Source organism: Dendronephthya gigantea, unplaced genomic scaffold, assembly GCF_004324835.1.
Source record: "Dendronephthya gigantea isolate DGI-Jeju-01 unplaced genomic scaffold, DenGig_1.0 000045F, whole genome shotgun sequence".
NCBI classification, from domain to species: domain Eukaryota; kingdom Metazoa; phylum Cnidaria; class Anthozoa; order Malacalcyonacea; family Nephtheidae; genus Dendronephthya; species Dendronephthya gigantea.
Genome location: NW_021163055.1, coordinates 413696 through 427231, shown reverse-complemented (window position 1 = coordinate 427231; position 13536 = coordinate 413696). Strand labels below are relative to the sequence as shown.

The window sequence follows — 13536 nt, the reverse complement described above, 5'->3', positions numbered from 1 at the left end:
GATATTAAAGTTCGCCTATGAAAATCGTTGGGAAAAATCCTACACACAACAAATATGCTTTAGAAAATTCGGAAAATTTAAGAATTTTGTGACTTCAGCCAATCAGAGACCAGCATTGATTTGTCATAGAAATCTCGTTCACTTCCGGCTACGTCACACTTTCTTGTCCAGTGACTATTTTTACGTTTTGTTGATTTAAAGTCCTTTTGAAGTTTTCCTTGTTGTTTTTGGTTAATTTATGGAGTATTATTGCAAGAGGACCTAATCGCGGGATAATGGAGAAAGGCTGAACGGCAACAGCTGGAATTTTATCATCGAAACGTATATTTTTTGCGCCGAACGCCATGTGAACATCTTACAAAGAGGATGTACTTGTATTCAAAATGTCCAACTGGAATAATCGTCTGGTTTTACACACTATTTCTACAAGCTATTTTGATTAACACAGGTAGGTTTTAACGATAATTTTCCGCAAATTACCGCGTCTGCTACGAGGTTTTATATGTCGTGATTTTTTGCCGCGATCACTTTATAAATGATAATATTGTTTCAACGTGTTGATCTTGCGTCGTATTTCAGACAGGAACATTCAAAGGATCACGACCAGCTCTCGTCGCAAAGAATTTGAGCTGTGTAAAAAGGGCGAAACGTTACGGAATCATGCTTTAAAAGGTGGACGAAACGCCGGAGCATATTATAACATAGGGAAAGCGAGAACTTTTCGAAAGTGCATAGACTTGTGTTGTTCAGATGATGACTGTAGCCTAGCATTACATATCAAGAATAATTGCTACTCCGTGGAATGTACAAGTGCACAATTATGTAAACCTATTAAAGTACACAGAGCTATAAAACCATCGATTTTTCGTCGATATAGAGGTGAGTGTTTGGATTTTATGGATCAGTGTTTGATATGTTCATGCCTTTTGAAGTGACTGTTTTTCATCAGAGTTCTTGTTTGTAATTAGAATGTGACAAATTTGTCATTATTCAAGGTTCGGTTATATAGAACCTTGCAAAACAGTCACTCCTGGATTGTCTGTGTGAAATGTAACATTGGTTTAGCTATAAACTAAATCGATGTTATGTATATGTATTGCATTAGATCAGCTCAAAGTTTCAAATTTTAAAGCTGCTCTCTGAGTTATACATTTATCATAATTATGTGATTAATAATTAATCAAATGCTTTGTGGTCATTGTTTAACCTTCCCTAGAGGAAATTTGCATGAGAATGAGCATATAGTTTGTAGCAAGTACACAATTTTTTCCTTAAAACGACTGACAGATAAAGTCAATGGCCACTAAAGTCGTCCAGCCAATATTTTCTATCACAATCAGTGTCACATGCATGTAGGTTTTGACTAATTGATCACAGTCAGATATTTGTCTTGCTGTGATTGATTGTAAATTGCCTAACTGAAATACTGTAATGAGTGTTCCATCTTCTTTTGTCAAATCAGATAAAAACAATCTATATATGACTGTGGCATATTGAGATATTTATAAGCACCTTGCTGATTACAACATAAGCTTCAAAATAATAGGAATTGTAATCAACCTTTAAGGCTCTTTTCCAGTTATCGCAATGGTCATGAACTTGCAAGCTTGCTGTGTAGGTTTTTGTCCAATGAAATTGCTTTTAAGATGCAAGCGCTTGCAAGTGGGTTTTTGCAATGAATGGAAAAAGGCCTTTAGCAAAGCACTTTGAATACAGTACATAGCAATAGAAATTCTGTGATCATAAAATCAACTATTCTAATATCAAACTGTATTATATTTTCTTTTGTTCAGCTACTGTTAATCATGGTCGTGATACTTCATTACCGTAAGTACAATGGTTTACTACAAAAATTATAATTATACTGTCATTGATGAGAGAGTTGATAAAATATTCCATCAATCAACTCATCACCAAATATTGATCAATGCATTTATTGTAAGTTTGCTCAATTTCCAGTGTATTTGAACATGTGACCAATGTTTTCATGAACATGTACTGTAATGCCTTACAAGATTCTGATCCCTCAGGATGAATTTCATATTCTGGGTGACTCTCACCGACAGAAAGTGAAATGCTACTGTTATATCTTATTAAACACATTTAACCAATTTAGTATATTTAAACATCTTTGTTTGAAAATAGACAATCATCTAGATATTTATATATTTTTTGTTTTATAAGGCTTCCTGATCTCGCAGGATCAAATGTAACCTTGAAGCGAGAAAAAAGGTAATGGTGAACCTAAGTTATACTATATCTAGTGCACCCATTAATCTTGAAAGTTAGTTTGTACTTTGTATTATACGGCCATCTTCTTTCTATTAGGTTTGGATTCTGCCAAGCATACGCTGGATCAATATGTTCAAAATATCTTGATCCAAACAGACTTGTTTACTATGATGAACCACCAAAGGCTGTGGAAAAGCGGCTTTCGGGACCGCTCACTGTTATCCAAGGCCGTTTCAAATCCCATTGCAAGAAGTTTGCATTGCCAGCCTTGTGTTTGACTTCTTTTCCTTATTGTGATCCGAAACCACATCCTCAGCCTGTGAGACTATGCAAGGATGATTGTGAAGAGCTGTACAGTGGAGTTTGTAATCATGATTTTAACCTCGCCAAAAGAGTCGCAAAGAAGTATCCGCCTTTGCTGAAGATCATTCCAGACTGCGCAAATTTAACTGTCCCAATTAACAAAGGAGATGATTGTGTGAAGCTTGGATTGGACGAAGGTGAGATTTCATTCTGGAAGAGTTTATGATTTTGATTGATATTTCGTTTGTGTTTTGAAAAATGGAAATGAGAGTTGATGAAAGATTTAACTATGCTTTTTCGGCAAAAGAATATAAGATTGATATAAAATCTCTTGTTTACGAGTGCACACAATGCGGAGTAATATATTCAAATTGTGAAGTAATTTCTCCGACGTTTTACATCAACTGTATGCAAAATCAGTATCAACTAACTCAGTCTAACTGAATTAATGTCTTCATGTTTTAGATGATGACAAAGTTTCGACTGATTCAAGTACTCTGGAAACTATTCATGCTGAAAGCGACAGTACAATTCCGCCTGAGAAGTCATCGAGCTTTCATTCAACCCCTACACCAAGTGAAGCACCGTTAACCAAGTTTCGTTCATCAACTATGAAAACAACATCAGCAATCACGTCTCCATTTCAGCCTTCTCATTCAAGCGCAGACGGTCTCAACTTTGAAGTGAAAGACGACAGCGACGAATCTCCTTCAACACTGAGAACAGTCAAACCTAGTTCCGACAAAGAACTTCCTACAAAAGCCCACTCTACTGACTCAAAAATCATTCCTAGCTTTATTCAGACCACACAATCACAGGATAATAATGATAATATATCTTCTAATATTAATACCCAAATATCTTTTCAAAAATCAACGAACACTCCGTTTAACACAACACGAAATTCCGAAGGAAAAACAACGCATATTTTGACGACGGTTTCGCCAACAACTGTCACTCCATCTTCACTTCTTTCCAGTGTCTTCATGAAAGAAAAGCAAACGAAATTAATAGAGTTTGATAAAGATGAAAATGGACACAACGGTTCAGATAACACTAGCATACAACCTACAGTTGTGAATACGAATGATAGCACCAGTGAAATTGATTTCGAAACGAAAGATACGAGTAAGTTTTGAAAATCTAAACTCATCCAAAAATAACCGTGTGGTGTGGACAGAAATAGGAATTAATTCACTGAACGCTTCATTTTTATTTTGCAAATAGAAAGCCACATCGTATCAACTTCAGGACACACCAAGGCGCCGACTAAAGGTTAGGTTGTATTGTTTGTTATCTTGAATTATTTAGCACTGTGTATCAAAATGATTTTGTGGTTATAAATATGTACATTAATCTTCTGGTTTTCATTAGATCAATTTGTCTGCTGGGAGTTTCGCGCCAAAGGTTTTCGATTTTCCAAAGCTATATTGAATAGTTTAATCCTAAAATTTAAGGCATTTTCCGGCGTGCAGTGGAAAGGCCGTTTACTATATTTGTGACACGAAGCGACTGGCGTTTCTTCTGTCTGATAAATTTTCCCTTTATCAATATCATATTTGCGAATTTATGTCTCAGCTTGAATCTCCCAGTCACCTGAAATACATGGTTTTGCATTTTGTGTGTTGAAATTTCCAGCAAACTTTCAAAATGCAAGTCTTGTACATAAACTGAGCCGGCTTAGGTTGTATATAAGTGGCATATAAGTGGCTTACAGGCAGTGTCGCCCGGCCATGCAAATATATTTTATAGTGCCTCTGTAGACACCGCTGATGAAAATATTAACATCATTATATATATCCGTTTCTGTGGTTAATAATGATTCGAGGTTATCAACCAAAACAATCTCGTTGTCGATAAAAGATTGCAGTATAGTTAGTTACATTATCAATGAATGTTCCGGCGTAATACTAGCTGGAACTTTTCTGAATTTTCGACGATTTATGATTGCTATTTCAACATGGGGAGAATGTTCGCTAACTTCGCTTTTCGTAGTTTATTTGAACTGTTTCATTCAAAATTCCTCCGTCCGTTGTCGGGAAGATGTAGACGGTAAGAATCCCATTGTTTGCCGTTCATTTTGTTAGACAAAGCAGGTTTTGTGCACAATTTAAGCGCGGTAAAAGCAAAGCCAATTTGATTTCAGAACAAAATTCATTGTGCGAAATCCCGAAATCACAAAAGTTTGATGTCAAGTATATTATAGGACAATCAGAACTTATGTCATACATATATCCCAGAGTGTTTAAGAAGACAGATATTGGTGATAGCATGTTAAATTTCCGATATTTCATAACTTACAGCGATTTAATTCTTCTCCTTTTTTTTTAGGCTCCGTCGTACGTTTGCAAGTTTCGACAGTGGGTGATAAAGTGATAACGCTTCCAAAAGATACGGCAAGTCTATATGCAAGCGCTTGGCCAAAGGAAACCTCAGGTTATGAAATATTTAGATCGTTATCTTTTATTGCTAGTAATTTTAAATCGGTGCAAATTTGAATACTTTTTCATGAGAGTTTCTCGTTTAAGCAAGACCTCTCGTCCTTTTTTGAGGTTTAGCTTTTCTTGTCAAACTTGCACTGATGTAGCTAGCGAACTATAAGTTTCATTTATACTTGCAGCTCATCCATATTTGTACCAATGGCTCCAGATCTCGTCTCCAGAGAAAAGTCATGGCTATATGGAGGGGAAAAGCGCTCAAAGAGTTGTTCTTAGTCAGGTAAGTTTAAACCATCTATATCAGTTTGTAAGAAATATCTCCCTGTATTTATCAACCTTTTTTATTATTTATTTTGCTATTCTACTTTAGTTGAAAAAACCAGGTGTTTATCAATTGGAGGTGATCGTTCGTAGTCCGCATTACGCCTATGGCAACGCTTTTGTGAACGTTACAGTGGAGAAACGTAGGTTTTATTCAGTTTGTTTACTCGTGAGATATTGAATTGAATATGGAATATTCAAGGCCCTCATTCACCAAACGATACAACTTCTAGCACTTTTCTTGTCTCCTGTCGTTCAAAGTTACATATTTCATGAGAATTATATTTTTCATAGCGAAACGTGTGAATAAGCCTCCAAGAGCCGACATTTCTCCCAAGGAACAGTCCATAACTCTTCCCACAAACGAGGTGGTTTTGGATGGATCAAGTAAGTAATCCGATAATCCTTTTAATTTGAAAATCATTATCGAGTAATTTGATCTACTAAACCTACTCTAATTCAATCCTAAATGCATGGATGATGAATTGAGAGCAAATTTTGAGTCAAGAAGAACAAAGTCTGACGCCACGTCTAGAAAAAGCATCTCAAAATGATTTCATTGTTCAATGAAATTCATATTTCATATTCCCGATTCCAAGCTGCTCTTTTTACCCGTAGTCAAAATTTAGATCAAAACTTTGTTTAAGATGGAATCATCCGAACTATTCCAACGTAATCAAACGTATTTTTATTTTCAGAGAGTTCCGATGATGATAAGATTGTGGAGTATAAATGGCAGGAGTTAAAAGGTCCTTTGATTGAAAAGAACAAGATTATAAAGTCCGGAGTGGACACTCCAGTTCTACAATTGAAGTCCCTGTTGCCTGGTGTCTATACATATAAGTGAGTGAAAGAAACATTGAATAAACTCAGTTAAAACGTCATACGGTAGAGTCGAATTTTATGACAAGTTTTCATGACAAATAGTGTTTCGGCTGTTGGTTGAGAAGATCAATGGCTGGCTGAAGAGTCATCATCCTGTGAATCTACTGTGCTTCAAGCTATTTTGTCTCCAAACAGCGTTCCTGATTGTTTAATGTTGTATCATTGTTTAGACTGACTGTCAAAGATGCGGACGGTGAGACTGACTCAATCACAGCGACAGTAACTGTTAACGCGGGTATATGATTTCATTTATACTTGAACGTTAGAGGCTCGTTCGTGAAGTCTCTTTCATTGTGAGACTCGTAGATTTTCCCTGACTCTTGAATAACCGCCTCTGTATATATGTTTGTTTTGTTTAGAGAAAGATTATCCTCCTGTCGCTAGAGCTGGGAATGATGTGGTTATCACACTTCCTGAAAATTATGTTACTTTGTATGGGAATGGAAGCACGGATGATCACGTAAGTGTGTTGTGTTCTTTTGTACAATGTTTGTGGTATGGTATGGCCGGCACGGTATGGTACGGTACGGTACGGTACGGTACGGTACGGTACGGTACGGTACGGTACGGTATGGTGTGGTATGATATCTAGAAATATTAGAAAGCGTTTCTCTTATCTAGGGCATAAAAACATACGAATGGAGCAAAAGCCCACTGAGTCCAGCTTGTGATATGCAGGTATGAGATCATTCCATTTTACTATTTTAATAGCCAGCATTCCCAGCGTAAGGTCTGATAATCCAAATGTCATTTTCACAGGGAAGTACGGGTCCGGTACTTCATGTTTCTAACATGATAGTGGGCGATTATTCTTTCACGCTCAAAGTGACCGACTCTGGGGGACAAAGTTCCGAGTCTAAAGTGACGGTGGTAGTACGGCCTGAAAAAAATTCTCCTCCAGTGGCAAAAGCCGGAGACGATAAGGATCTTGTGATTCCTGACGACAGCACGACGCTGAGTGCTAGAGAGAGTAATGATGACCAGGAGATAACTAGCTACAAATGGGAGAAAATAAGGTCAGTCTCATTAAGCTCGTTAAGGATCATCTCTTATTGATCCAGTGTTACTACAGGAGAAAACCAGACTAAACTAACTTTATTTATACTGGATAGCTCTATCAGTTCTAAACTGTTCTTCCTAGAGGTCCAGTGAGGATCATCTCTTATTGATTCCATTTTACTGGAAGAAACCGAACTCTTGCTATAGTATATTTATAAGCTGTTTCCATCCATTATTCTAGCGGTCCTTCATCAGTGGTTATGACAGGAGCAAACAAGATGGTTCTGAACTTGTCACAGTTAAAAGAGGGGCACTACAAGTTCAAGTTGACTGTAACAGATAACAAGGGTCTCACAGGGACTGATACAGTGTCTGTTAATGTCAAGAGAGGTACGTTTTTCACGTACACGCATCACAATCGTGCAATTTAGTGAAATCGTAGCAATCTTTCATTTCTTCAGACGGAAACAAACCTCCACGAGCCAACGCCGGCCCGGATGTCTTTGTTAAGCTTCCAAATCGTGCGGCCGCTTTGGACGGCTCGAGGTCTTCTGATGACTATGGAATAATTAAGTACACATGGATACGAGACTTCAAAAGCCCTGCTGCTGGTGTAAGTTTCATTCTTAAAAAGAAACTGAGTTTATATATATTGGATAGCTCTATCAGAACTTTAAGCTGTTCTTCCATTAAGGATCGTCTTTTATTGATCCAGTGTTACTACAGGAGGAGACCTAAACTAAACTAACTTTATTTATACTGGATATAGCTCTATCAGTTCTAAACTGTTCTTCATTCTATTCGTGTTTCTTTAGGATGTGATAAATGCAGGGGCGGCGCCAGCCGCCCAAGCGTGGGGGGGACTTTTCGACCGCCGAAGGCGGGAGAAAACTAGGGGGGTCCGGGGGCATGCTCCCCCGGAAAATTTTGAAATCTAGAGTCTCTTAAATGCGTTTTCCTGCGTTTTGGGAAGCCTTTTTTTCTGAAAACCTATGCCACTTAAGCCTAAAAATAAGATGACCAGCTTTCTACAAAGAGTCAAGAATGAGTTAAAACTTTCACAAAACTTTTAAAACTGTATTGAATTCACGTTATATGTGAGTAAATAAGATATGATCTACATAAACAATTTAAAGAACAGAGTTTAAGTGCATAGTTGTATCCATGTCTACAGTGGAAGCTTTCGAGGCTTTGCGAGCTTAAATATTTCCACTAATTTGCTGAGTTCTATATTTGCTGCCACATCTCGTTCACAGCTTATCTGGACTAGATCCTCAAGTCTCTCAGGTGACATGGCAGCTCGCAAATAATTGTTTATAATTTTTACTTTGCTATGTGTGCGCTCACATGATGCCACTGTTACTGGCAAGGTAGCCACGATCTTAATGACTTCGAACAAGTCGGGATAAAGATGGTGTAGGTCATCATCGCTGAAAACATCGAGCAATGAGGGCAAACAGACCCAAGGTGTAACTGGAGAATTTTCATTGAGGCGATTAATATACGATTCAATCAATCATTGCTTTATCTTGTGCAAGAAAACGCCTGAAGCAGCTCTAAAGTTCAAGAGGTCGTTAAGATATATAATTAAAAATGCCACAACCTCTTGTCTTTTGTTTCGTATAAAATATTGCTAATATATAAATAAAACCACAATATTGCCCCCCCCCCATATTTCTCATCGGTTATGAACGAATTGGAAAATTGATTTGAAAGTGGACTGGGGGGGACATGTCCCCCCCAGTCCTCCCCGTGGCGCCGCCTCTGGATAAATGGCAGCAACCATCAGCCTGTTTTAAGGCTCTCAAATCTTGTCAAAGGTGTCTACAAGTTCCGATTAACTGTGGCAGACGCCAAAGGATTAGAATCTCATGATGAAGCTAAAATAATCGTCAAAGAAGGTTTGTACGTATATCCCATTAATAGCAACGAGGAGTACACTCACACACATTGAAACCTTATGCCACAACTAGCATTGAGGGAACATGAACCAATCAAATGCGTTCAACCTATTAGATCGACAAATCACAAGTGCGATAGATTAGCGAGAGGAGGGAACATTATCCAATCATATGCGTTTAGACTATCGTATCGACCAATCACGAGCTCTGCAAAATACCACATACAGTAGATGGCGTGAAGGTTGGATTTCAGCCTTGCCATAATTTTTTATTTCTTTGGGTGATATTTGATAAAACTCTCGGCCGAGTGAAAGTCGCTATAATCGTTGATTCAAATGCCTAAAGTACATAAGAAAGCTTCTCGGTCGACCAAAAACCATTCCTCAGGAGAGTTGCTATGAGCGAAAATATGCAGAGTTTTAAACACAGCTGTGTGTAATTTGATTTGCAGACGAAAACAGTCCAAATCTGGTCGAACTTTACCTTGATGTCGACGTGACGTCTTTCACTGAAGAAAACAAGGTATGTAGCTATATAGTTCGGACGAAGACTGCATACTTGACGTCATATAGTAGCGTATCTTCTTACAAGACAATGTTTATTCTTTTATTACTTTTCCTAGCGTCAACTGGTTAGAAAACTTGCTGTGACTCTTAATGCACAAGACAAGGATATCATTATTGAACATATTCAGCCATCCGGCCGTGGAAGAAGGTTAGTTAGAATATAAACATTCATTTTATTCACAATCTTTCGTGCTGAAAGAATCTCGAAAATTTAGCCATTACTGTAGAAAGTACACTGTAAAGCTTTTTTTTTAGTCTTTTGCCGATAGTCTTTTCTTCTAAATTTCCGTCAAAATCATCTTTGAAACTTCTTCTGGTATTTCAACCATAAAACATTCATCATTCCTATTATAATAGTGTTTAAAACAGATGTTTATCTAGATCCTACTGCATGTTTGTGAGCATGTTTGTGAGTGTGTGATGAATTTGGCTTGTAAATATAACTAAGTTTACGTTTAAAATTAGGTTCTTATAATGTGTCTTGAGATAACTGTTGTGGATCAAATTTTTCTGGAAATTTTCGATACCACCGGGCGCCAGTGATTTGGCGTTCATTCGTTGTTAACGCATACCGCGTCAGATTCTATCACTTGAAACGTATCAAAACTTTCATCATCGTGTCATATTTTAATGAGTCAAAACCATGCGACAACCACAGCATAAGATAACTTTGTATTCATTCCCAAACACTCCCTTGAAAAATCGGAATAAAGAAAAAAAGCATCGGAAAGACAACAAAGTAACTTTGTATTCTGTTGAATATACACGTCGATTTGAAGTGCAGTGTGCGAATTTTGAAGAAAATTGATGATATATGTAGAAAGAGTTAATTCGTGTTTAAAAAGTTTGTATACATACGTATGTCGAGTATATCTATCATAGATATTTACAATATTTTCAGAGAAATAGAGGTTTCTAATAGAGTAATAAAATAAACTCTAAATAGAGTGAAAAGAGGCCTTTTTCAATGAAGAAATGGACTCATTAACTAAGAACTTGTTTAACTGTCCATTCTCCGATGGAAATCGGTCTGCATGGTATCTGTCAATTTTAAGAAATGCTTTCGTGTATACGTAACATTATATTTTGTTATTTTTTCTTAGTTTGGTGATATTGTTCTATGTACGAGACAGCTTAATACACCAGCCGAGAAATGGCAAGGATATCGCTTATTTGTTGAGACAAAAACTCAACGACAATTTTTTTGAATTCAGAATGCAAGAAGTTGAGCCTTACGGTAAGTACTATAGCTTATAAGGTTTACTTACGGAAGAATATGCATAATCTATTTTATTCCTCTATGTCTTTTTATGTCTAACGTTTGTACTAAATCGTCGTTATATTTGCAATTGAATGCTTTTTAGATCAACATACACTATTCCTTGTTTAGTTTGCAGAAATAATTGTTCGGGACATGGAGTTTGCGACCAACACACGAAACAATGTATATGCCAAAGTTTCTGGATGCAAGATCCTTTTAAAGCAAGCTTTGGGCTTCGTGAAAGCAACTGCGGTAAGCCAAAAACACTTGATCTGTTGAACCGTCTTGCAATTTGTGGTTGTTATACAGCTGGTTCCCGCAGCTGGTCAACGTCTTTGACAAAAGAATACAATTTATTCCAAGTTTATCCCAGCCTGTTTTCGCACAGCTCCGCCGGTTGTATGCCTATATATGATTTAGAAGGATACTACTTGAAGTGAAAAGGTTTTACAGCCATGTGCACATTCACGGTAACGTTTCCGAGCGTTTTCACATTCGTTTTCATGCCAAAACGGTTTCAAACACTGTCAGTTTACATACAATAGAAGTTGAACCTAATTTAACATATTGAACATATTTTTCCTCGGATCGTCTAAACAATAAAATAGACAAAAACGATTTTGAAAACGCTCAAAAACGATGCTCGTGTGCACGTAGCCTTAGATATAAAATTTTGTTCTCTCCAAAGTGCCTTATAATATCGTTGTTTTTTGTTTAGACTGGAGTATTCTTTATGTGACGGTGATAATCTTCGCCGTCATCGTAGCGATTGTCGGAATCACATGGGGCGTTTGTTTCTGCATGGGCAGGTATGTTTCTAGTTTCACTAACCGGGATTAATGGCATGCATAGAGGAAATGCTGGAGTACATTCATTTTTCCTACCACTGGAAAGTTAAGCGTACTTATCTGGGACCGGAGAATGTCAGGTCATCACATGCAGACTTATAATATGAGCTCATGCATTGTGCGATCCAGTTGGGATGATGCCTGCAGTATCAACACCATTCACCTTTAACAACGTTCATTTCTCATTCGCAGCATCGCTTAAATTTAATTGTTTGTTTCAGAACAAGGAGTCGTAGACGGAAGCATCAGTATTCCATCATTGGTGATGAGGATAGTGAAGATGCAAAAAATGCGACAATGGAACTATTTCCACGAGGTAAATTTCCCTAAAAACAAACCTTAAAGGCCCTGTTACACGGTGCAATTTTTCTTTTAAAAGATGTAAATTTTGCAACTATCAAACTTTTGTCTTTATTATATTCCATGGCGTTTCTTACACATTTTGAGGGCTCTCTTCTAATTTACATCTCTTATAAGTAGAATTGCATGGCAAGTTGCAAAAAAATTGCACCGTAGTCGCTGCTAAAGTTACCTGTTATCTTAAAGCAAAATTGAAGAAGCTTATAATTACTGTAGGGAGAGAAGCTTGCGAAAACTTTTCCATTCATAGCATCTCGATTGCCAAAAAAGGCTTCTATAGAGGTGAGGAGACGTCTCTTCAACACTTACAGCCTTTATCCTGCTTTAGATAAATTTCTCAACTCGAGCATAATGAGTGAGACAGATATGGATTCGGACGAGGAGACTTTGTTCGAAAATCACAAACCTTTTAAACCAGGAAGGACATCTCAAATGAACGGAATGATTAATGGCGGGAAAAAGAAAAATCATCACACCTGACCGTTATTATATATTTTAGACGAGAAATTAAATTAAGGATGAGATTAACAATTAGTTATAATAAAATTATTTAAATGAAATTATATTGTAAAAATAATATTAATTTCTATAAAAACCCCAAGACTTTGGTAAATATGCGGGGTTCTACAGTTAATCGTATGAAAGTTTCTAAGCTTTTGAGCAACAAACCTTTTAATCAGAGCATGAATATTAATTAATAATCACTCTAAGAAAATTTCCCGAAGAGATTGTTTTCACCTCCCAATGAGGCATTTCAGTCACAAATAACTATAATAACTGCTGTCACTTTGATTCCCACGCTGACTGTTCAATGTTTATGGTTTGTAAACGTATGGTACGAAGAATGTTTTTCAATAGAATTTGGAATAAAAAAAAAAGTAGAACGAAAACACAGTTTTTTGTCCGAAGGACGAATAGTCTAGTTGAGAACAATTGCCTCGACAATGCCATCTAATTTAAATATCTTGCATCGAGAAAATGTTTTCATCATCACCCCAAAGAAAAGATTTAGGTAAGATAGAAAAATACAGCTGTGGGTGTCGAGAGTCGATAATCCTGGTAAGAATGTTTTTCATTAGGTCTATGGTTTTTAAGGGCCGTTGTGATGGTGTAGTGGTTAAGACAAGTGACTGGTAAGTTCAGAGGTGGTGGTTCTAGCCTGTGGTGGGAATAAAAGAAAAAAAAGTGAAAATAGTTTTTGAGTGGAAGTGTTGGAAGAAAGGTTTAAGTGTGTCAAAAGATGTATGGATTTCAAGAGCAGTCATGATGGTGTAGTGGTTAAGACAAGTGACTGGTAAGTTGACAGGTGGTTGCTCAAGCCTATGAAGGGCCAAGAGATGAAAAAAAAATAGGAAAAAAAGAAAAAAAACTGGAAAAAAACTACTTTGACTTCACTTCATTAAAAATACAAAACAATCGCAC

General features: G+C 37.0%; 1 protein-coding gene across 1 annotated transcript; it reads left to right on the top strand.

The window, feature by feature from the left end:
- The first annotated feature begins 157 nt into the window (after nucleotides 1-157).
- Nucleotides 158-12866, top strand: LOC114527531 (dyslexia-associated protein KIAA0319-like protein). The gene is made up of 27 exons (XM_028549219.1): nucleotides 158-448; nucleotides 580-879; nucleotides 1794-1827; nucleotides 2185-2232; nucleotides 2329-2732; nucleotides 3001-3663; nucleotides 3763-3810; nucleotides 4867-4971; nucleotides 5156-5253; nucleotides 5344-5437; nucleotides 5589-5681; nucleotides 5993-6137; nucleotides 6350-6414; nucleotides 6539-6639; nucleotides 6801-6857; nucleotides 6939-7195; nucleotides 7420-7568; nucleotides 7640-7791; nucleotides 7994-8003; nucleotides 8951-9079; nucleotides 9531-9601; nucleotides 9702-9793; nucleotides 10749-10882; nucleotides 11036-11158; nucleotides 11625-11715; nucleotides 11976-12070; nucleotides 12443-12866. Exons 1-27 carry the CDS (start codon nucleotides 367-369, stop codon nucleotides 12592-12594), a joined length of 3792 nt encoding a protein of 1263 aa, XP_028405020.1. The 5' UTR covers nucleotides 158-366; the 3' UTR covers nucleotides 12595-12866.
- Nucleotides 12867-13536: the final 670 nt, after the last annotated feature.

Excerpts from the sequence above, each read along its gene's own strand:
- LOC114527531 (XM_028549219.1), top strand. The coding sequence starts at position 367 with ATGTACTTGTATTCAAAATGTCCAACTGGAATAATCGTCTGGTTTTAC. Across the intron at positions 9,794-10,748 it reads CCATCCGGCCGTGGAAGAAG|TTTGGTGATATTGTTCTATG; the intron begins GTTAGTTAGAAT and ends ATTTTTTCTTAG. Across the intron at positions 11,716-11,975 it reads GTTTGTTTCTGCATGGGCAG|AACAAGGAGTCGTAGACGGA; the intron begins GTATGTTTCTAG and ends TGTTTGTTTCAG.